Source organism: Crinia signifera, chromosome 7 (genome assembly GCF_055691185.1).
Source record: "Crinia signifera chromosome 7, ASM5569118v1, whole genome shotgun sequence".
NCBI classification, from domain to species: Eukaryota; Metazoa; Chordata; class Amphibia; order Anura; family Myobatrachidae; genus Crinia; species Crinia signifera.
The window spans coordinates 69111682-69137018 of record NC_139223.1 but is presented as its reverse complement, the minus strand read 5'-3'; the positions used below and the strand labels follow the sequence as shown (position 1 = coordinate 69137018).

Genomic DNA, 25337 nt, shown 5'->3' with positions numbered 1-25337 from the left:
TAGTGCCTGCACTCTCTGTAGTTCTGCAGGCCTTTTCGTTACAGTCCTTCCAAAGTGCTCAATAGTATATGAATTAATTATGAGGAGGAAAGGGAATGTAAGCACCGCGCTATTATGTTAAATACTTTATTGCACCAACAAATGAATGTACACATTTCAATGAAATATTTTGTTTTTTATTCTTTTATTTTTAATATATTATACAAATTGTATAGAGAAAGTACTGGGTGGCCACCAGTTAATTAACAGTAGTAATCATCATACATATAAAATACAGACTTGATATGTTTTACTAAAAAAGTTACAATGTAACTAGCAAATAAATAAAAGCATCTAGTACTCTGAATCAATTGATACTTAATGTTGTATTTCCTGTGCACAGTTGAAAGTTCTCTTATTGGGCGGGATTCTCTAATAACTCCGGCTGCACATCACCGGCACTCGCAGTGTTAATAATCGCATATGCAGTAACATATGCAATTATTAACGCAAAGCGATGGCCGGCGATGTGCAGCGGGTGCTCCCTCTCTCCCTGAACCCATACCCGCTTTGTGGGTGCTCCGTTTCCTCCTCCCTGCACCCGGAAGCTGTGCAGGGAGGAGGAGGTCACTGGTCTGGGCAGTACAGCAGGAGGCTGCCCGGACACAGGTGAGGGGGATGCGGCGGGGGACACGAAGGTAAGCCCATAGGCTTCCATGGGGTTACGCCACATAGAACTGGAGTAAACCCCCCGCAGCGAAGCCCTGGCGGTGGGGCTTTTCTGCATATGAAAATGCGGCATTTTTAGTTTGGTGCATCTCGCCCATAGTCTTTAATGTCGCTGAAATTAACCTCCAGGCTCTCTTTATTCCTGGCGCTTAATCGCCACACTACAAGCTCCAGCACACTTGGACCCCTGCTGCAACTGTCCAGTCCTGGCACCGCTGCAGAGACCAGCGGCAATATTATCATTTACCCTCCAATGGGCAAGTAAATGTACATTTAATTAGACTAGAAGAGAAATTTCCACTGTACACAGGAAATGCAACATTAAGTATCAATTGATTCAGAGTACTAGATGCTTTTATTTATTATTTGCTAGTTACATTGTAACTTTTTTAAGTATAACATTTCAAATCTGTATTTTATATCTTTGATGATTACTACTGTTATTAATTAACTGGTATCCACCCAGTACTTTATTCAAATTTTTATAATATATTAAAAATAAAAGAATAAAAACCAATATATTTTATTGAAGCGTGTACATTCATTTATGGTGCAATCAAGTATTTAATGTAATAGCGCGGTGCTTACATTCCTTTTCCTCATCATATTTTGAGTTTGACCTGTAACGTACCCTAGGGGGCACAAAGCAGAGTTTCAAACATCAGGTGTAGTGACGCCAGAAGCCCGCAGCTGAACAAAAGGAATACATTTATTGATATATATATATATATATATATATATATATATATATATATATATATATATTTTTTTTTTTATTATTATTTCTTTTTATATATAATAAGCGCCTTATTTTGCTATATTTCTTGTTCATGAATTAATTACTATCTATTCTTCATGTTTTTTAAATGTCCCTTCATTAACATGTCAGAAGAATGACTCCGTGTTTTGAACATTGTACAATAGCCTAAAGGTGCCACCGCGTTATCTCACAAGTTCTAGTAGCGACCATGTTCACCCCTTGTTATGGCCATGGATTTTTCAGATTAGTGTTCACAATTTAGGTCTATTCACTATAAATTTGTAGACCAAATAGTTTGCAGAGGCGCATTCAACCTTTATGTATTGTTTTATAACAACTTGTTTTATTTGCTTTCTTTGTTACTTGCGTAGCATCTTATTGCCTTTAAAGTCTTTTAATCTCTTGTGTAGGGATCTATCGCTTATGTACCACAACAAACCTGGATTCCAAATGCCACCTTTAAAGAAAATGTTTTGTTTGGAAGAGCATTAGTCAGTGACTGGTATGAAACAGTTATTCGGGCTTGTGCATTGCTGCCTGACCTCAAAATTCTTTCTGGGGGAGAAAACACTGAAATAGGGGAAAAAGTAAGTATCAGTTCTGGATAGGGGAATAAATTCTTGTAGTATGGACTGGATACTGAAATGTAAGATATTTAGTATAAATTTCTAAGCATTGTGTGCCACCTTAGTCAATTTTTTTACTAAGTGGCGTATACTTCCGCAGACCCCACGGTGGCTTGGAGGTGCAGGGCAAGATTGGGTGCTGCAGGGTCTGCAGAAGGTATTGTTACGGCCGCTGCCGCTGTGTCTGGTGGTGCCGTGCCGGGACCAGCAGATCCTCCTGTCTGCTGCAGTCCAGGCGCTCCTCCCGATAGAAAGTCACTTGCAAAATGCCCCCCCCTCCTCAAAGCAGATGGTTATTAAGGATGCTAGAGGAGGCGGCGACCTCCTCTTGCATCCTAAAAAATGGTCTGCTGTAAGGCGGCAGCCATTTTCCATCTGACAGTCTATCAGGATGAGCGCCGGGACTGCAGATAGGAGGATCTGCTGGTCCCGGCGGCGGCTGAATAGCGGTGACTGGACGGAGGGGAGGGGGGGGGAGCTGAAATTGTAGTGGCAGGGGGGGGGCGCACTGAAATCAAAGTTACGCCACTGGGCTACAGGTACAGTATATGAAGGTTAAGTTTAATAGTATGTCTTAGTAAATGTTTGTACTGTATTTATATGTCTCAAGTGTCCTATTTTATTAGGGGGTAAACTTGTCTGGAGGCCAGAAGCAGAGGATAAGCATTGCCCGAGCCGTATACAGGAAATGTGATGTCTACTTGTTGGATGATCCTCTATCTGCTGTGGATGCTCATGTAGGACAACATCTGTTTGAACATGTCATTGGTCCCAATGGTTTGCTCAAGGGAAAAGTAAGCAGCATTACATTTCATTTGTGACAAAGATTAGTTCCCCATTTACAGGGGTAGCCTATTAGCAGCGGTAATTTACTGCTGGGAATAGCTTTGCTGGAGACTACCCAGTTAGCCCTGATGTGAAGCACTCCTCCCCCCAATGCAGGCACTTATCAGGGATTATGCAACAATATGCCTCAGGTACCCAAAGCATCATCTGGGAAAAGTCAATACTCCGAGGCACGATAACCCATGGAATCCCTTGTGTTATTGCACGATTGCGTGTCCTTTTTCAGCAGATAAATTGCTGATATCACGATAATGACATTGGTCATAAACATGGTCATCAGACCGTTTTTAACATTCAAAAACATCACATGTGGTTGGACTTTCGGACATATGTATCAAAGATTGGAGAGCGATAAAGAGCCATGTTCTGGGACACGATAATGTAAACAGTCAGATTGCATCTGGAATACCTAGCCTGTGTTATTCATGACATATTGTTTATTTCTTGTGCAAATCTGTCTTTAATTTACTTAAACTTGATTGAACCATGTATTTAATATCTAGATACCTTTCCCATACTTCTACTAATACGCTTTTACATTTGACTGTAGAGTTCATTCATGAGTAATTCATTCTTGTGTGACTCTGAAGATAGAAAGACCAGCTAGCCAATTGGTCTTCTCTACTTTTCTTGCCTTCGCATAAATGTGTTTTGTCACGTATGGATGACAAGTGTTGTCTTCTTTTAGACACGTGTTCTTGTCACTCACGGAATTGGTTTCCTTCCCCAAGTGGACATGATTGTAGTGTTAACCGATGGCAAAATCTCTGAAATTGGCACTTACACTGAGCTCCTAGAGAGGAATGGAGCTTTTTCAGATTTTCTTCAAACATATGCACTTAATTCTGAGCAGAGTGAGGAGTCCCAAGCTCAAAGTAAGTTTTACAGATATTTAAAAATGCTTTTAATTTTTTTACAAATAGACTCCTCCTTCTACAAGAGGATCTGTATTCCTTGTGAGGCTGAATAAATATAATATAATACACTCGGGTGAGTCCATAATTTCCACTATAAAAAGGGGGCATTGTCCCCATAGCCTGGTGTGGCTACATTGTGTTGTGGGTGGACAGACCGATGAGTGACTTGATTTACGTATACACTTTGCCAATATTCTCTGCAGGCTCCACTGTAGAAACCAACAATAAAGACCATGAGCATTCCATAAGGTAAGTTACATGATGAGGTGACTGATGTTTTCTAGAGCAGTCTCATATTAGAAATGACAGTAACCTCTTCTTTATCTCGCAGAAAGGAAATTTACGCGGAGACGGATGAGGAGGTTACCGCAGGGGACGCAGATGCCGGAAAGCTCACCGAGGCCGATGTTGCGCTCACAGGCAGGGTAATTGCAGATGGAATTATACATGCAGTCCAGTTTGCATGGGAGAATTTCCCTCAAAGCAAATAGCTCATGAACCTATATGTGAGCAAGATAGAGTATTAGGCGCTTGCCTTTATTATGCACAGATTTATTTTCAAATGTTCTTATTTATTTTAATAAAGTCACATAAAATGCCATTTTTAATATTTTTATTGCGCTTTGAGAATCGGATGGTTGTCGTATTTAATATGATCCATTGTATATATTTTTGATCCAAGTAATCTGATTTCAAAAGTTCAGTTATCTGCAAGAAATCCACAAACAAGAACTCCAGGGGCAAACGCAGGATTTTCAGAAGGGGGTTTCCAGAGGGGCGGAGCAAAGCACGGAGATGGACACTTAGGTGACCCAGTATATGCCGGGTCAGTTAAAGTATTATAGATAGACCAAATATATATAAATAATAATAATAAAATATATACACACACACACACACACACACACACATATATATAACAGCAGTGTAGACCCCTGGGCATAGCAATGTATTGGGGCCCCTAGCGATCCTCCAGTGGTAGGGGTGGGGGAAGCTTTGATGTCCCGCGGGTGGTAGGGAGTATTATACCAACCACTCAGCATGTAGGGACTGGATCAGTAATTTTCACTAATTACCCCTTTACTGTACAGATGCTGGGAGATGGGGTGGGAGAAGGGGGCATTGGGCTGAATGAAGGGGCCCTGATACATAACTTCCAGGGTTGTACAGGATGTTTAATATGCAGAGGAGGGGTGTATAGTGGAGTGGGCTTATTATTCATAATTTTCTGGTGGGAGGACAGCTTGCTTGACTGCAGATATCTCCAGTTCCCGTAAATAGATTTCTTAGATTTTAATGGAATTAAAAACTAGAGAATCCCACCTACCAAATGCTTCTGGGCACTAGGGGATCTGAGTTCAGCAGGCAGAGCAATCCGCCAATGAGTATATGAATTGACATTCCAGGTGTGTGGAGCTGGAGCAGTAACCAGCTGCTGGAAAGCTGATATCTCTGGTTCTGGGAACAGTAGAGTCAAGCTACTAGTGTCCATCAAAGGGGGATAGTCCCAGCTTTTGGAATATACCCTCAGAAAACTCTAAGACAGAACCTGAAATATCTGACTGGGAAAAGCAATTAACAGGATTGGATGGGGTCCACTATTTTGAAGTCAGATATCTCAGGTTCCCAAGGGCCGATTTTTAAAATTCTTGCACCCATGGAAAGAGGGGACCCTCAGCTTTCAGCATAGGGTCCTTAGACTCCTGGGGGGGTTTCTGGGTACTCAGAACCCCCCCCCCCTGCGTGCGCTACTGAACTCTTATATCCATAGGCCTTGTTTACGGTTTATGCTGTTGCTGTAGAGTGGCCTTGAAATGCTGTGATGTACTCCAGTGTCCATTATAATAGATTAGAATCCATGTGCGCTATGGAACCTGATGCATTGCAATCTACTGCTCACCAGCACATGTTTATGGACACATTACAGCCATCACCTGTAGACATTTGGAAACACGAGAATGCTTTCAAATCAGAATCTGACCCATTGTCACTTTTTCCAAGTATTTTAATAAGACGATAGATTAATACTACGGTATGCATACAACAATTGCTGCTTGATACCACTGTGAATCACTTTCGTTTGTTGAATACGTCTAGAAATAGAATATATGTTACTTGTTGGGGAATAGAACACCAATACAAGTAATGCACATGCTTAATAGAGAAAGGACAAGAAAGAATAAAAAAGACAAACTCCTGTGTAGTAGTAACTGGGCCTTTATAAGAGTATATAAAGGGTCTTACTCACAGAAGTGTCTCTTCTTCATTGCATATCTAAGGCCAATATGAGGTTCTCTACTTTATGGTCAGTTGTAGATAGGCCACAAATGAGACACATGAGGCCATTTATATACTCTATTAAGGACCAGATAATACTACACAGAAGTGTGTTTTTTCCTCTTCCTTGTCATTTTTGTATTAAGATGCTACATTAATCTAATGTACTTGTATTTCTATTATATTCCCCAACAAGAAGTAATGCCTTACCCAACATATGTATTACAATAGTTCTGTTCCAAGTGTTTGTTTCATAAAGTATAGTGCCGTCACACACACATATACCCTACAAGCTTCATATAGTTACATTGCATGATTAAGATGCATTTTCTACATAAAAGACACCCGTTGAAGATTCACACACAGCATGGCAAGCCAAGAGGGATTTTGTGGCGTGACTGCAGCAAATATGTATGCGGACACATCTGTAAGGGAACATATACTGCTTGGTCGGATACATGAGTGAACTGATATTTACATTGGTGGGACTGTTGTAACCTAGATCGTGTTATGAAAGTTGTTGCAAAACTAGGGGGTTGATGAATCAAGCAAAGAAAAGAATGGAGAAGTTGTGCATAGCAACCAATCAGCTGTAAAGTAGCATTCTATTGGTTGCTATAGGAAACTTCTCCACTTGTGCACTTCTCTTCTTTTTCACTGCTAATCTAATTACTGCCTGGTATATTAACCCCTAGGTTGGATAGTTCCATAGTAAGAGCACATCCAAGTGTATTAAGTGCATCTGATGCTGTGTTTTGTAGGTCAAACTGTCTGTTTATCTGGAGTACTGCAAGATCATGGGAAAGTGGTATCTGATTATGTGCACCATATTCTTCATCTTCCAACAAATATCAGCCTTGGGACATAATTACTGGATTGCACTGTGGGCGGATGATTTACCTGTGAATGGCACGCAGCAGAACACCAGCATGCGACTGGCCGTGTACAGCATTTTGGGGGCTATGCAAGGTGCTGAATATACACCGACATGGACAGATTGATACCCTTTGAGTGCCAACGTCTCGGTTAGAGATGTGCAAAATATCTGTTAAACAATGCCAGCGTCGCTCACATTTGTTATATAAATTAAAAATCAAAAATGTTGTGTAAAAAATATTCTATTTCCTATATGAAATGGTGAATAAAAAATGTTTGATTGGCAATGTTCACACCTATTTTGACAAATCCACTCAAAGGGTCTTTTAAGAAGTAGACCTAAAAACTAAGAAATACAATGTTTCGCTGATTGTAAGATTACTCTAATATCACCAATGACCTTTTATTTACTGTAGGTCATTGGTGGAATAGTCACCTACATCACCATTATTTACTGTAGGTCATTGGTGGAATAGTCACCTACATCACCATTATTTACTGTAGGTCATTGGTGGAATAGTCACCTACATCACCATACGTGTACTGCTGACATCATGTTGTCAATTACAGCTGACTTGACAGGACAGCTACAGCACATGTCAACTGTAAGGAACTGCATGTTAGCACATTTCTGATGTTGTCAAATGAAGGTTGCTGGGTAATACTTAAGGCAATATTCAATGCAATTTTGCGAAATGTGATGTGAGCAGTGCTGATTGCTCGCCGTCGCAGCTTGGGGTATGCGTAGTCAACTGACCCCCCTGCATGTGTCGTTTCCACCTCACTGGGTTTTTACAGTGAGGTGGAAATGGCGTGCGCAGCCGCCAAAACGGCGAGGCTCATGGTTATATGCAGTGCGCTCCCTGCATTAGCCGCGAACCTCGCCGTTTGATGGAATCCTGGCCATCCTCTGACGGCGAGTATTCCCCGGGAACGTTGAATTAAAAAAATAATGTTTTTAAATGATGTCCTGTAGCTTCATTATTTACCAATAATTGTGTCTTTTTCATGTTTTTTTTACAGTTGTAGGTATTTTTATAGCATCGGCCACAATTATTATTGGAGGCGTTTCTGTGTCCCGCCAGCTCCACTCTAAACTCCTGTACAGCATACTGAGGTGTCCGCTGAGCTTTTTTGAACGAACACCTAGTGGAAACCTCACCAACCGATTTGCTAAGGAAATGGACACTATAGACAACATAATTCCTCAGATGTTAATGATGTTGATAATAATGACACTGACCATATTGGAGATACTACTGGTCATTGCTATAGCCATTCCCCTTGCTGCGGTCGCCTTTGTACCACTTGGATTACTCTACTTTTTCTTGCAAGTAAGTGACCTAAGAAATACTCTTTGAAACATAATACATACCCTATGTTTGTTCTCTGGGTTTCCTGTAAAGTTTTTAGATTGTTCCAGCTTTTTGGGGGCCATTGCAAATTTCTTTGCAAGTTGTGACTTTTAGTAACTATGCTGAATGCAGCATGTACAATTGCCCCACCTGCAGTGCAACATGATTTTGTCCATTTGAGAAAAAAAGTTATTTGCGTTAAAGTCTGAATTAGGCACTTTATCAGGAGTAATGTGAGTGGAATTGGTTTATGTTAAGTATAGTGGGACTTATTCCATAGCTGACACTGATGTTATTGTCTCTGTTTCAGTTTTAACGTTCAGACCACCCCCATCCTTATGCTTGGTTTCACAGCTATCCTCATTTTCAGTTCACACTTCTATCTGGTGTATATCTGTTGCAGAACCAGAACGTACCAGTCCATTAACACTTTGGATACCTGCTAGTGGAGATGCTGAATACTGTAGCATATACAGAGTTAAAAGACACTCGCAAAGCTGGCTTGTGTTCACCTTAATTCCTTTTGCGTATGGTGGATAATACCATTTAAATGGGTGTGAGGAGGGATCTGTGTAGGCGAAACTTCAGGGGGCATAAGTGCACATAGTGGGCCGGTATACACCGGTATGGTATACCGGCACTTCCTTCGAGTACTGCTTTTTTTTTTTTTACAGAGGCACAGAGCGGTCTACCCTCACACACTCAGCGGCTAGGTTACACAGTGCCTCCCCCACACCCCTCCACAGCTGACGCGGAGCTGTCGCCGCATCACTTAATCACCGCTCCTCACTCTCCCGCCTGGCGGTTCTGTTAGGTCAGGCCATTTTTGCAGGGGGTCAAGCCATGCAGTTGCACAGGGTGCTGCACGGCTTGTCCCGCTGTTGCTATGCCCTCCTCCAGGAGTCCGTAGAATTGTCTTGAGCATCAATAATGCCGAGACCTCTGTTACCATCGACGACATTGGGCATGTTGCATACCTCCCAACATTACCCTCTCCAGGAGGGACACATTGCTCTGTTTCTGGGCTTCCCTCATAATGTATGATTGCCATTACCTGTTTCACACAGGTTAATTGATAAGAAAGGTGCATCAACACAGGTAATGGCAATCATTAATTAAGGGAGAAGTCCAGTAACAGAACAATGTGTCCCTCCTGGAGAAGGTCATGTTGGGAGGTATGATGTTGTAGACACCGGGATGCATAAGTAACAGCGGTACAACCTCAAGACAAAGGTACAATTACCTCCAATACCCAGGCTGGATGGGGAGTAATGTGTATGGACCGGGGCTGGGGAGGGCTGTAATGGGTACAGTCAGGTGGGGATGATAAATGGGTACATCAGGCAGGGGGCAGTGGGGGATAATGAGTACAATCGGGGATGGGGGATAATGTGTATGTATATCAGGCAGGGGGTGTGGGGCCGCTCACCTGTGGTGCTGGGCTTAGACATGACCCAGCGGCGGGACTACTGGATGTGCTGCAGAGCGCGAGCAGGCTCATTACTCCTCCCGGCAGCTGAGCCCGGCGTATGCGCTGTTTCTCCTTGCTGGCTACACTTTGCGATGCTGCAGAGCCAGTCCGACTCGCAATGGTGGTGGCGCCAGGTAAATCTTCCTCCTGCAACTGTGGGATGTAGTGTAGTGCAGCAGGATGTAGTGGGATATATTGTAGAGTAGCAGGATATAGTGTTGTGGGATGTAGTGTAGGGGCATGTAGTGTAGTGTATGCCCTCCTGTTCTGCGCTGAAATTCCTGCTTTTCACAAATTTGTGGAAGGTGACTTGGATTATGTTTTGTAATTATATTCATTCTAAATGGGGCATTATGTATAATCAGCAATACAGATGGCTTCATATGTGTAATTACCACGCCCCCTTTTGTGTGGCCACACTGTGTGTGGCATAATATGTTATAGGCACTACTGTTGTGGTATAATATATAATAGTATTACGGTGTGTGGCATAAAGTGAAATAAGTATTACAATGTGTTGTATAATATGTTATAGGTATTACGGTATGTGGCATAATGTGCTATGGGCATTATGGTGTGTGGCACAATTTGTAATGGGCATTACCATTTGTGTGGCATAATGTATACGGGGCATTACTATAAGAAGGAAACATTGCTGGAGGGAGTTCTGAAACATACTATTGCTCTGGGAACCATGCCACCTACTGTAGATGCACCTCTGGGAGTGTTGAGCTCACTTGCAGCATTCTAGGTTTTTGAAGTTGAAACCTTTAAATTACTGGGGTGTCCAATCATCCCCGATAAATTACCACTGGGGAAATTGGGAGGTAGCCTTGGGCTTTAACGCCTGGGTCTATTCAATTGGACTCCTGATATCTTCTGCTGTGTTTATTATACATGTACTCTTATCATTATATTACATAATTGCCACTTTTAGGTTTGTGGGAAGATTAGTCTAGACTGGTGGTTCCCAACCTTGGTCCTCCAGTACCCCCAACAGGTCATGTTTTCAGGTCACCTACAGGTGCACCAGTGTAGTCATTCACTGACACATTTTAAAAGATCCACAGGTGGAGCTAATTCACTTGCGATTCTATGTGGAGACTTGGGAAAACAGGCACTTTTTGGGTTACTTGAGAACCGAGTTTGGGAACCACTGATGTAGACCATAAACGTGGTATATGTTGTCTGCACTTATGTTCATGAGTTTTTTTATTTTATAATAATGTTACTTTTACTATGAATGAAAACTATCTTTGCTGGTCTGTATTTTAGTAATTGTGATGGTGTACTGTCCCTGCACTAAAGATCCAATGGTTGCACTTGTCATTTGTATTCTAATGTTACAAAGATGGCATGCAAATATATTTGACCAATTATTTTATAAATATCGGTAATAGCAGATGTCATTCCTTGTCCTCTGCATACACTGACATTAGCACCACATTGGATAGGGAGTATATTTCCCTGATGCTCAGTGCGTAGACTATGGGAGCACTAATGCACCAAGTACTGTACATCGTATATATTTGGCCTCATATAGGGTGTGTGTGTGTATTTTGGTTTGTATTAGAAGAAACATTTGTCACTGAAAGTTACTTTTACTTTTTTTTTCTTCTTCCAAAGAGATTTTATGTGGCCACCTCCCGGCAGCTGAAACGTCTAGATTCAGTCAGTAAATCCCCTCTGTACACTCACTTTAATGAAACTCTGCAAGGAGTAAATGTCATCCGAGCATTTAGGGAACAGGATCGTTTTATTCAAGAGAACAATCTACGTCTTAACACCAGTCAGCGCTTCTATTTCTCTAGCTTTGTTGCGAACAGGTAACACAAAGTTATTACTACTTAATGAAGGGATCAAAAGTGGATGATGCTTGTTAAAAACTGCTAGTGTAGCATTCTGTACAGCATTATAGTAGTCAGCAGCACATATGGTACTTGCTGTATATACTGTAGTTCCCTAGTAGCACACTAAAGCCAGGTACAGACTGGAAAGTGGTCACGCCGGTTTTCTATTATGTAACAACAAATCACCTACATTGGTCAGTGTGTGCGCTAAATATGTGCAATGTCATCAGGTTTGATGTGCTGTGCGGCCTAACCTCCAGTACAGAAATGTGTCTGTGGATGAGGTTTAGCTATCACATGGTGCTGAATTGCTACAGATGTGTCCACATACATCTATCCTCCATTCTGTACACGTCACGTTATACATAACTAGTGCGCTCTGTGTGACACTGTATCACTGGACGTCGTCCTCTTCCCTGTACGGGGTTGTCGTTCTATGCTGTGGTGCTTCTAGTACAGGTCTGGTCTGTAATTCAGTACTGATATGCAAACCAGACCTGTGCTAGAAGCCCCACAGCAGATCGCAACACCCCAGGCAGGAAAAAAGGAACAGTATGGGGTTTGGAAGATGCAGGGTGCTAGTATAAACACTAAGACTTTTTTTGCATCTTTTCAATTAAAATGCATCTTCTTTGCATAGGATGCACAACCAGCTTCTGCTGATTTATTTATTATTTATTTATTAACCCAGTGGTTCCCAAACTGTGCGCCGTGGCTCCCTGGGGTGCCTCGGGACACTTGCAGGGGTGCCCCAGGTTGGTGGTCCAGGACCAATTCAATTTATTTATGGTTAATTATTTATGGGCAAAACCAGTGCTGGTGGCTGCCATTCATAAAATGTGTACAAACAGAAGCAAGTCCTGCCCGTTACCACATAACTGACCCTAAGAATCACATATAAACCCAATCTAATTCATTGTTTTTGGGCCTAGGGGTGCCGCGAAAAAATTCTGATACGCTAGGGTGCCGTGATTCAAAAAAGTTTGGGAACCCCTGTATTAACCGTTTCTTATATAGTGCACACATATTACGCAGCGCTTTACAGAGCATAGTTATGAGCAAATACACATACCAAATTACAGTACAAGACAGTTTAGGACAAGTACATGGTTAATACGGATAGTTGCATCAGGGGACAGGACACTGAAGCAATCATCAGGGTGGCAGCGGTTTATATATTCTAAGAAAGGCACATGAGGAGAGAGGGCCCTGCCCGTGAGAGCTTACGTTCTAAAAGGAGAGGGTTAGACAGACAGGGGTGACACAGAAGGGGAAGAAGTGAGCATACACAGGTTAGGATGAGAGATGTCAGGTTTTATGCTGGAGGGTGGGAAGAGGTCAGCTTAGTCTTTGATATTTTAAGTCTAAAAAAGCACTGGGTCATCCAGGAGTAGATAGTAGAGAGACAGTAGGAGATATGAATAAGGATAAAGGGAGAGAGATCAGGAAAGGAGTGGTAGATTTTAGTATTATCAGCATATAGGTGACCGTGGAAGTTAAGTGAGCAAATAAGCTCACCCAGAGAGAATGTATAGAGAAAGAAGAGAAGAGGGCCAAGAATAAAATGATGGAGGACACCTACTATCAATGGAAGAGCAGGAGTGGTGAAGTCATTAGAGGTACAGAGCTGGGCATTTTCAAAACAGACAGTGCAAATACAAGCATAGCATAAAGAGTGATATTCAAAGGTTTGCAGTTGCAGAAATGGTGATAAGCTGGATGAATAGTCAGATAGCCAGAAGTAGTATGTAGTGAGAATGAAGTGAGCTCACTCAAAGCAGTCCCTTGGTTTTCTGAGTTGCTGTAGTTTTCTGTCTTTCTGAATCACTTTGATATCAAGATGTCAAGTTGGTTGGCAGTTTCTGTCCAGTTTAAGTACAGTCTAAGTCCAGACTTTAACCCCTTCACGACATTTGACGTATATATACGTCATGGTCGGGAAGTACTTCCCGACACATGACGTGTATATATACGTCATGACTTCTAACTGTCACTGCGTCTAGAGACGCAGTGACAGTTAGGTGATGTCTGCTGTCCCTGACAGCAGACATCCCCCCTCGCCGCCCAGGGGGGGCAGGGGTGCCCCCCCCGGTCGGCGATCGCTGTGATTGGCTGTTCAAATCTGAACAGCCATTCACAGCGTTTCCTGTGTTACCGGCGGCTAAGCCGCTCGGTAACACAGGGATCGGTGGTGATCGGTGCTGTCAAGTACAGCACCGATCACCACCGATGTGCAGCCCCCCCCTCGCACCCGCCGGGCACTCACCCGGCAGCAGCAGCAGCTCCCCCGGCTCCCCCGGAGCGTCTGGAGCGCACGCAGCGCTGCCCTCCTCCCCCCTCCCCCCCGCAGCAGCAGCAGCAGCATCAAGCTATGTGAGGCATTGCCGTACTCGGGAGAAATTGGGGCACAGATTTTGGGGTGCTTTGTCTCCTTCATTCCTTGTGAAAATAAAAAATTTTGAGCCAGAACTGCATTTTTCTGTAAAAAATTACATTTTTTTACACAAAAATGCAGATCTGGCTCAAAATTTTTCATTTTCACAAGGAATGAAGGAGACAAAGCACCCCAAAATCTGTGCCCCAATTTCTCCCGAGTACGGCAATGCCTCATGTGTGACCAAAAATACCAGTTGGGTGCATGGCAGGACTCAGAAGGGAAGGAGTGATTTTTGGATTTTGCAGCACAGATTCTGGTTGAATGACCCCCGAAACACCCATACAGTGGAACCCCCCCACAAGTGACCCCATTTTGCAAACTACACCCTTCAGGGAATTCATCAAGGGGTATAGTGTACATTTCAAACCCCCCGGGGTTTCACCAATTTTGATACAACTGAGCTGTGAAAATGAAAATAATTTTTTTTCATTTTCACTGCCCAGTTGTACCACAATTGGTGAAACCCCTGGGGGTTTGAAATGTACACTATACCCCTTGATGAATTCCCTGAAGGGTGTAGTTTGCAAAATGGGGTCACTTGTGGGGGGGTACCTAACTTTTAGCATCTTATGGTGCCTAGAAACCTACATTGTGCCTAAAAAATAATCTCATAAAAAGGAGGCTCCAAAATCAAGTAGGTGCTCCTTCTATTATGAAGCCTGTGGTTTGGTCACCGTGCACACTAGGGCCACATATAGGATATTTATGAAATCCAAAGAATTGGGGGAATCAATTTTTAGTCACATTTCTCTAGTAAAATCTACTGTGTTCCTTAGAAAAATGTATTAAAATTGCAAATCTGCAAAATTCCTGTGAAACACCTAAAGGGTTAACAAACTTCCAAAATGCTGTTTTGAATACTGTGAGGGGTGCAGTTTTTGAAATGGCATCATTTATGGGGGTGTCTCACATACAAGTCACTCAAAGTCACATCATAACTGACCTGGTCCCTAAAAAAATCAGAGTTTGAAATTTTCTTGAAAATTTGAGAATTTGCTATTCATATTTGAAGCCTCCTAGTGTCCAAAAAAATGAAAAGGAGGTTGAAATAATGATGGCAACATAAAGTAGACATATGGTCTTTGTTAGTTATTAACTATTTTGAGTGGTATGTTTATTTGTCTCACAAGCAGAAAATGTGACATTTTGCAAATCGCAAAATTTTCCATTTTTTCACGACATTTTGGTATTTTTCACAAAAAAACACAGACTGTATCGACGAAAATTTACCACTAACTTGAAGTACAATGTGTCACGAGAAAACAATCTCAAAATCACTGGGATAAGTAAAAGCAAAAAAAAGTTATCCCCACTTAAGTGATACATGCCAGATTTGAAAAAAAGGGCTCTGTCAGGAAGGCAAAAACTGGCTCTGTCATGAAGGGGTTAAGCTATGTAACTTTTTCTCCCTACTTAAAATCTTCCTACTTTAAAAGCTGACAAAATATCAATAGTTAAATACCTATAATAATGCAATATGCAAGACAGAGTAATGGTGACTCAATACTGGCAATGGCATGTAAGGTTAAATACCTGCAATGAGATGAAGGAGAAGACAGTTGTTACATAACAGTCGTTCCAGTCTAAGTCCAGACTTTAAGCTATGTAACTTTTTTCTCCCTACTTAAAAATCTTCCTACTTTAAAAGCTGACAAAATATCAATAGTCAGCCTAGTATTCTCACTAAATACAAAAAAAAGTACAAAAGTACAACAAAAAATACTAAATAATACTAAAAAAAGCATAAAAGTACTACAAAAAATGCTGATAAAATGATATGCAGCATTTCTATATTCAGTTTGTGACTGCTGCTGTATCTGCATAATAAAAAATAGAACTTTACAATGTTTTCCTGGAAATATTGTAACTTAGCATTTCATATATCAGATCAAATAACTATGCGTCAATATTTTACTTTCTCTCCTAAATCAATGTCTAGAATACTTACTGTACAGCTTTGTTTAAAAGTAAACCGTATTTACTGTCAGTGGAGATCCAGTTCTGTTCTTTTCCATGGATAGGTTATTATTGAGGTTTATGTAACTTTTTATCACTAAAACTCACATTGTTCATTTTGATGTCTAGGTGGCTGAGTGTACGTTGTGATTTCCTCAGTAATTTCATAGTCTTTACAGTGGCTATTGTGGGAGTCGTGTTCAGGGAGAGTATTTCCCCAGGACTGGTCGGCCTTGCTGTGGTTAACGCGCTGAGGGTAAGTAACTGTTTAGCGGAAAATAATTTATACACTTTATTTGGGTGAATGCTGGAAAACTGCAGCAAACAACTAGGTGAATGCTACCAACTGATAAGTGTTAATAGTGCTGGAAATCATTGTTTTCCTGCTACCATTAGTGAGTTGCTGGGTCTCATGGACCATGTAAAAAAACACAAGCAAAAAGGGATGCAGTTAAAATCCTGGCGGTCGGGATCCCGGCGTTCAGAATCCTGACGCCGAAATCCCAACACTTTCTCCCTCTGTGGGTGTCCACGACACCCCTGGAGGGAGAATAAATTAGCGTGCCGAGCGTAGCGAGGCACCAGGCCCGCTGCGTGGCGTGCGCAGCGAGCCCGCAAGGGGGGGCGACCCACGTCCCGTCCCCCCTTGTTGGGATTCCGGCGTCGGGATTTTGAACGCCGGGTTCCCGACTGCCGGGATTTCATACTGAATCCCAAAAACGATATAAAGGGTAATAATGACATACTGCATTTACATTTTACTATACAGCAAATTAAATACAGCTAGAAGTAAAATAAATATAGCAATTTTTTTTTTGAAGCACTAATAAGTTTTCAGTTTAAAATTACATTGTGCAAGAACTTAGGTCATAAATGCCTTTGTCTAGGTATAGGATGGATATACTATGTGATTCACTTCAGAAAAACACTCAAATATATAGAATCGACTCACCATTGAAGGCCATGGGTGCGTAACTCGCATAGGCCAGTGCAATACATGAGGGGGCAAATAGCGGCCAGGGGTGCATAACTCTTATAGGTCAGTGCAGTACATGAGGGAGCAAATAGCAGCCAGGGGTGCGTAACTCGCATAGGCCAGTGCAACACATGAGGGGGCAAATAGCGGCCAGGGGTGTGTAACTCTCATAGGCCAGTGCAACACATGGAGGGGGGGGGAATAGCCGCCAGGGGTGCGTAACTTGTATGGGCTAGTGCAACACATGAGGGGGCAAATAGCGGCATGGGGTGCGTAACTCTGAATGTCAGTACGCTGGCGGCCGCCACAGACCCCCCGCGGCGCTGGGGTGATATGAATGGCAAGCCGCACATTGTGAAGGGGAGAGCCGCATTTGCCTCGCGACCCGTGGGTTGGCCACCCCTGTGCTAGAAGGTGCTAAATAAATAAGAAGTAGCCCATAGCAACATCACATGGGAAGTAGAATACAAATCTTAGTAAATTTCCCCCCTTGTGTGTCTCCATGATTTGATAATTGTCCCCCTCTTATCTGAGATCTCGGTATTGATCTGCAAGAATTTATTATTTTCTCAATACAGTACAATAACTGTCACTTTTTTATTTTTAAGTTGACAGGTGTTTTAAAGGAGGCTGTGCACACTGCTACAGACATGGAGACTAACTCTGTTGCTGTGGAGCGGGTGAAGGAGTATTGTGATGTGGAACCGGAGGTAAATGCCTAAAAAAATAAATAAAAAAATAATAAGGATTTACTATGTATTTCAGTGCACTATGATCACTCTAAATTAAAATTGAATTGGCATATCATATTATAATGCAATGATAATTCAGTCTTCAGACACATCAATAATTATCCAGATGTTCTTGTGCAGCGGCAGGAAGCTTGTTGCGCTATTTGCAGGGTGGCGGGGCGGGAAGCGCTGCTGAATTTGAAAACATACAGTATGTTGAAAAGACTGATTTCTCTCAGCCAATCAGCACCTAGCCAGTCTTTTCAAAATATGTTTTCAAATTCAGCAGCACCTCCCGTCCTGCCGCCTGGAAAATAGCTGTACAAGCTCCCAGCTGCTGCTGCCCATACCCTGTTGCTGCACATAAGGGTGTGCCAGTGGTGCCTCACCACTGGCACACATACCTACGGATCGGACCGTCACATCACGGCTGCTAAAAAGCACCAGCGATATGCCACTGATGGGTCCAATCCGATAGATTTAATGTGCAGCCCGTCCGACCTTCCTACTCCGACCCAATGTGCATGGGACCGCATATCGGGTAGGAAGGGATGTCAAATACATATGATTTGGGCTGATTTCTCAACCCAATCTGTGTGCTGAGCGATCTGTCAGGGCCAGTGTTCTCCACTGACACTGGCGATTTTATAGATTTATCCAGTATTCTGGATATTAATCGCCAGGTGATAGCGATGCGCGGGGCCGCACATCACTATGGCCTCACCGCACGGAGCGATGTAGGGGCATTTTCTAAGCGAGCTAGTGAGCTTACTTAGAAAATGACCTAATTTCGCCCCGTATGTAGGCCTCATAACTCTGCAGCACTTGAGGGCATTATAACTTATTGTAACCTGCATTATCTCTTCATAATAGAGGAGAGGGGGACACCTCATTTACACATGGAGAGTAACCAACATTTTTTTACTGTTCTGTTCTCTATCTATCTATCTATCTATCTATATATATATATATATATATATCTATACACTGTTCTTTCCTGTATATAGTTGTGTATATTACAACTCCATGGGTGACTTTTATTAGAGATCGATGTTGGGTTTTTGGCGATTTATATCGCAAAAACTGCCATTTTTTAATTTTTTTCCCAAATCGACTACTTAATGGGTGCCGATTTGCGGCATAATTCACACTTTTTGCAGCGAAATCGCGCTTTTTGCCGCGAAATCGCACTTTCTGAAAGTGCGTTTTTTTTTTAACTCCGGAATTCGCATCCAGATGTTTTCCCCATTGAAAAAGATACAATTCACATTTTTAATGAGATGCGAATTTGGAAATCGCCAAAAAAAATGGTCTAAAGTTCCAAAAAAAATAGACCTGATCCTGACTGGCGATTTTGTCAGAAACATGGCGATTTTGTCAGAACCATGCACAGATCATTGTGATCTGTGTATGGTTCTTTGGTTAAATATGTGTGAAAGTATTTTAAAAAAAATGGCGTGAGGTCCCCCCTCCTGTACATAACCAGCCCCGGGCTCATTGAGCCGGACCTGGTTCCAAAAATACGGGGGACAAAAAGCGTAGGGGTCCCCCGTATTTCTGAAACCAGCCCCGGACTCTTGGACCGGTCCTGGTTCCAAAAATACGGGGGACAAAATCTGGGGGTCCCCCGTATTTTGAAACCAGCACCGGGCTCCAACAGCCCCCAGTGTCATGCCACAGCCGGGGGACACTTTTTACACAAGGTCCCCCGGCCGCACCATGAGCACCGTGGCTGGTCAGCCTTGGACGGGGTACCTGGAGGAGTGGGGACCCACCCAATAAAGGGGTCCCCCCCCCAGGCTTCACCCGTCCAGGGCTGAAGCCCGGGGCTGTCACCGGCGTCCCTGGCCATTGGACGCCGGCCTGATATGGTTAAATTCACATTCCTAACATTGCTTAATACAGGAGAACTGCAAGTGCCAGCAGACCTCCCCCGCAGGCTGGGACTTGGAGAACCACAAGTCCCAGCATGCGGGGCATTAATGGGCCCGCTGGGACTAGTAGTCCACCTGTAAAAAGAATGTTAAAAGAAAACACACACACAGAAAAGTAAAACTTTATTACACACACCGGTCCAAGAGTCCGGGGCTGGTTTCAGAAATACGGGGGACCCCTACGCTTTTTGTCCCCCGTATTTTTGGAACCAGGTCCGGCTCAATGAGCCCGGGGCTGGTTATGTACAGGATTTAACAAAATCGCACCTTTTCATGACTAAAAAAATCACACTTTTCATCCCGAAAATCGCCCTACATTGCACTTTCTCGCACTTTTCATGCCGGAATACACACCTCATTAAAAATGCGAATTCTGGAAAAAAATGCGATTTAAAAAAACGGCGATATATGGCGATTTGAGTTTAAATCGCATTTTCGGAAAAACGGTTAACACAATAAATCTCGCCCAATGTCTTTAGGCTCCTTGGACATCAGAGCACATGTCAGAACTAGCGCAGTGGCCGCGTCATGGTAGAATTGAATTTCAGAACTATGGTCTGAAGTACAGAAAGGACTTGGAGTTGGCGTTAAAGAATGTCACTGCGTGTATTGATCCTGGAGAAAAGGTCTGTTATACTGTAATACGATTGCCTTCACAGTTCCCAGTATGGCTCACCTTGTGGCGAGTGTCTTTTTTTTATGAAAATGTGATTCTTCGTTGCAATTGGATGCAGTAAAACCGATTCATTGGACTGCACTAATAATTTTCTCTGAGACACATGTATGTCTGTGTGAAGTAGTTTTGTAGCATCCGATGGGACGAAGATGCTCATTCAGCAAAAAAATCCGCAACAGTGCTCAGCATGGCTCACTCATGTTGTATAGTGTATTAAGAACCCTAATCTAGTTTAATCTAATCTAGATTTTTTGCGACTGTGCATGCTCATAGTCATGTACACAACAGTGCAGCCGGGGGGACATGGGGCAGCAGGCCAGGGGATTCGTCCATGGGAATGCCCAGCGGGGGGACGTGGGAGGTGGGCAGCTGACGTCAGCTGCACGCCCGCTTCCCACACAGGGCGCCCGAAGATCTGAGACACCAAAGAGATGTCTCAGATCTTTGAGCGCTGGAGAAATCTTTCGATGGTCACGACCATCGAATGATTTCTCCGCCGCACCCAAGGCTGCAAATGGATGTTTATGCTAAACATCCATTCGCACCCGTGGGTGATCTTGACGTGAATACCTGAAGGCGCCATTTGGGTGAATAAGCCTAGATAGAATATCCAGGAGTGGATGAGTGCCAGTTGGCTGAGACTGAACCCAGAGAAAACAGAAGTCCTGATGATAAATCACAGGACAAGACGGCAGCATAGCCAACTGACAGGTCTTAAGCTGGGGGGCACAGCACTAAAAAACTCTGATCATGTGCGGAATCTTGGTGTTGTCCTGGATAATGGCCTGACACTTAAACATCAGGTGTCAGCCACAATCAAATCCTCATTCTTTCATCTGAGAAACATAGCCAGAATCAAGCATTTAATTCCCTCAGAAGACCTTCCTAAAGTCATACATGCATTTATATCATCACGACTAAACTACTGCAATGCTCTCTACCTGGGTCTTCCAGCAAAAGAATTGCACCGCTTGCAGCTGGTACAAAATGCAGCCGCCAGACTATTAACTAACCAGCCCCGCTCCTGCCACATAACTCCCATTCTCTACGCCCTTCACTGGCTACCTGTAAAATGGCGAATCGTTTTCAAGATTGGCTTACTCACTTTCAAGGCCCTACATGACCAGGGCCCAAGGTACCTGCAACAGCTGCTGATCCCTTACTGTCCTACTCGATTACTACGATCCACTGAAGAAGGACTACTAACAGTACCCAGAATCTCCCTGAATTCATCTGGGGGTCGAGCTTTCAACTTTGCTGCTCCAACTCTGTGGAACTCTCTTCCTCGCACAGTGCGAGAAGCGCCCACTATAGAATCCTTTAAAAATAGACTAAAGACATACTTATTTACTCAAGCATTTCACTGACATCTACTGTTAAGCTTGTTTTGTATTTCGAGCTGTAAAGACAATGTGTGAAGCACTTTGAGTCCTATTGGGAGAAAAGTGCTATATAAATATCATTATTATTATTATTATCAATAGATACCAATATTAGTGCATTCGATAATATCAGAATGAGGCAAAGAAATATCATTATATTTCCAGGATATAAGGAGAGAAACAAGAGGAAAAAAATACATCATCAGTCCAATTACTAAACCCCCAACAAAAAACAAGAAAAAAGGAGCAACAGGAGATACAGTATTACCCTTACTCTACTAGAAAAATCTAAATAACCCACTCTGTACTAACACAGCAAAATCCCCCCCTAAATCCCAAAGCAAAACTCCCTATAACCAATGTTCCCTCTAATTTTATGAAGGCTGTGTGCAGCAAAAAATATAGGTTGTGCAACTTTGGAAAGAAATTGAAATTTTTGTGCGTCACATAACGGTATAAAGATGAGATGTGCAAGGGAGCCAACCCTGGCAGATCCTGGCAACCAAGGGCAGGCTTACAGGCTGACTGACAGCCAAGCCAGCCGAGCCATATTGTTATACACAGTATCCGAGGCCGCCAAAAAATAGTAAAAAAAATGACTACACTAAAATTACTGAGCGCTCTGTTGTAATGTCTGTGCGCGTGCTCGGCGAGTTGTGTGCGCACAGCTTAGAGGGAACACTGCCTATAACCCCCCACCCTGTATGACCTAACCCTAACGTCGGTATACTATACTTGGATCCCAGCAACCTATCTCCTCCCCAACTAACTATACTAACTATATAATCCTAGCGCCCCCCCCCCCCCCACACACCTATAAAGAGGAAATTAAATGGATAACTAGCAGAGGCAAAAGTATCGGGGTATTTTAAACTAGGTTAGGACCAGCCCTCCCTAATCAAACATACAAGTGAAACAGTTTATTTCACTCAGCGTACAGCAAAAGAAAAGGAAATGGAAAAACGGCTCCCATGACAATACAACATGCTGGAATATCTGACAAAGGACCATTCTATAGCACAGAATAGGATTCTAACATACACAATGGCCTTTATTCTGATTGAGTCAGACGGCTGCTTGTTCGGTCAGATGGCCGATGTATTGTTTCTGCGCATGTGCGAACGCCACGCATGTCTGAATACGGCACGTGTGAGGGGCGGACAGCTGACATACCCGGATGCCAGCTGCCCGCCCATATCCCTGCGTTCACACAGAGAAATGTCCGAGTGGTCTGGAGCACTCGGAGCTGTCTGACGGCTCGGTCCATCATTCGATGGTCGGCGACCATCGGATGATGGGAGAGGTTCTCACAGATGGGGGAGTTGTTCACATGAAACATCCACTTGTGGTCCGTTCACTTGGCGTCTTACCACATTCGGACTGTGTGAGCGATCCATATGGTAGGCGGGGCTACTCGGTGGCCGTCTGAAAATACGCATCCGTCCGAGTCAACAAGAATAAGGGCCAATAAGTATTAGAATTAGTAAGGTATATATGAGTAGAATCAACATTCCAATATAGTCAAATCGCTAATCTTGTTATGAGGCGGAATGAGATTTCTGTAGGAAGGATAAGTCTCGTTATGACAGCTGGAGCACATATAACGCAAAGTCCAGGAGGAGTACGCAATCTCCAATATCATATCAGAGGACTGGAGAAAAACTGTCGTCAACAATACAGGGGTAGTATACCAATCAGTCATGAACCTGTATAGGTCAACATAGGAGTATGAATTCAATGTAGTGTTCAGAACCGTATCCGGGTAGGCCAAAGGATCAGTTGACATAGAGACATCTCTCACATCCGTTATACTGTATCACATCTTCTGAAGGTAGAGATAGAGGATGGGTCACTCCTCCGGACATCACACAGGAAAGCAATATTCAGGATTTTAGCAAGGCAGCCACTAGATTTAAAGTGACAATTAGTTTCAAGGTAAACCAGGTTGGTATTGCCTTAAAAAGAACAGTTTTTCTAAACCTAGAGGCTGTGGAATTGCAACAGTGCCCACATATCGCATACTACAGTATTACATATGAGCCCCAGTCTCTGAATCAGTCCCTAATTAGGTGAAGCATAAATTCTTATTATTGTACTCTCTAATGATAGCCTTGTACTGGATGTGCAGGTGGGTGTAGTAGGAAGAACCGGAGCTGGCAAGTCATCTCTTACATTGGGTTTGTTCCGGATTCTGGAGCCTGCAACTGGGACAATTCACATAGATGAAACAGACATTTCAAAACTGGGTCTTCATGAATTGAGATCTAAAATAACTATTATCCCTCAGGTAATGATCATTTTATTTTATTTTCTACTGTGTTAAGTTTTCTTAAATTAAAACCTGATGATTATCCTGTTTTTAACATGGACTTTTATTATTTAATGTAGGATCCGGTTTTATTTTATGGGTCGTTGCGAATGAATCTGGATCCGTTTGATAGTTATTCTGATGGAGACATTTGGACAGCTTTGGAATTGGCTCACCTGAAAAGTTTTGCTTCAGGTTTACCTGATGGCCTTAATCACATTTGTTCTGAAGGAGGAGAAAATCTGAGGTACTGTATAACTGATTCTGTTAGAAGCATAAGCATATTTGGGTACTTGTATAGTAGCAGGGCACCCGGCTAGTCTACGCTGAAAACAAAGCTTAGGCTATGTTGTCAGCATAGCCTAGCCGGACGCCCTGCTAATATGGTGCTTTATACTTACTTGACGGGCAGCGGGGCACTGAAAGGTGGGCGGCGGGGCACTGAAGGACACACACCCGGCTGGGAGACTGCAGGACGGGAGAGCGGCACACGGGGTAAGCAATGTACTTAATGCAGCGTACTGCGGCTGGGGGAGCATCACATGGTTTCCCTGCTCACCCAGCGGCTATACGCTAATTGCGTACATTGGGGAGCGGGATCTGGCAACAACAGAAATAGCTTGGACCCTTATGACAGCACCCTTAACGGGATGTCCGATTTTAAACCCATGTTCAAACTTAGTTTGTCCCTTAAGATGATAAGGTAGTGTGCAAAGGTTGAAGACAATTAGTTAAAGCATTCGAGAGTTATCATGGAACATCCATACACACACACACACACACACACACACACACACACACACACACACACACACACACACACACACACACACAGAAACATAATTTAAATTATAGTTATACAGTTATGTAGATCTAATGCTAAAATGTATTCTCTTGTGATCTAGTGTTGGCCAACGTCAGTTGGTTTGCCTAGCTAGAGCGCTTCTTCGTAAGACCAAAATCTTGGTGCTAGATGAAGCTACAGCTGCTGTAGACTTGGAGACCGATGACCTCATTCAGTCAACCATCAGAACAGAATTTAAAGATTGTACTGTTATAACTATTGCTCACCGCCTCAATACAATAATGGATTACACAAGGTAAGAGCTGAATTTCTGTCACAAATAAAGTTATGTGTACATTTGTTTACTATGGAGACGATTTGGGCTGGATTTAAGTAGCTGTGGTAATTAAGACAGGAACTGTTTATTACAAACCCATTTGTGTGTGTGGTAAATCCAAGCTACTGTA

General features: G+C 42.9%; 1 protein-coding gene across 1 annotated transcript in view; it reads left to right on the top strand.

The window, feature by feature from the left end:
- LOC146020296 (multidrug resistance-associated protein 1-like) overlaps positions 1–25337 on the top strand; it is a 93648-nt gene that overhangs the window by 60944 nt on the left and 7367 nt on the right. The window contains exons 18-31 of the mRNA XM_083153290.1: positions 1879–2055; positions 2721–2888; positions 3629–3815; positions 4061–4106; positions 4189–4282; positions 6896–7103; positions 8034–8344; positions 11463–11662; positions 16209–16335; positions 17664–17765; positions 20200–20346; positions 23907–24065; positions 24167–24333; positions 24992–25186. Of these exons, the coding sequence (XP_083009416.1) occupies positions 1879–2055; positions 2721–2888; positions 3629–3815; positions 4061–4106; positions 4189–4282; positions 6896–7103; positions 8034–8344; positions 11463–11662; positions 16209–16335; positions 17664–17765; positions 20200–20346; positions 23907–24065; positions 24167–24333; positions 24992–25186 (2288 nt within the window). The remainder of the gene's footprint in view (positions 1–1878; positions 2056–2720; positions 2889–3628; positions 3816–4060; positions 4107–4188; positions 4283–6895; positions 7104–8033; positions 8345–11462; positions 11663–16208; positions 16336–17663; positions 17766–20199; positions 20347–23906; positions 24066–24166; positions 24334–24991; positions 25187–25337) is intronic.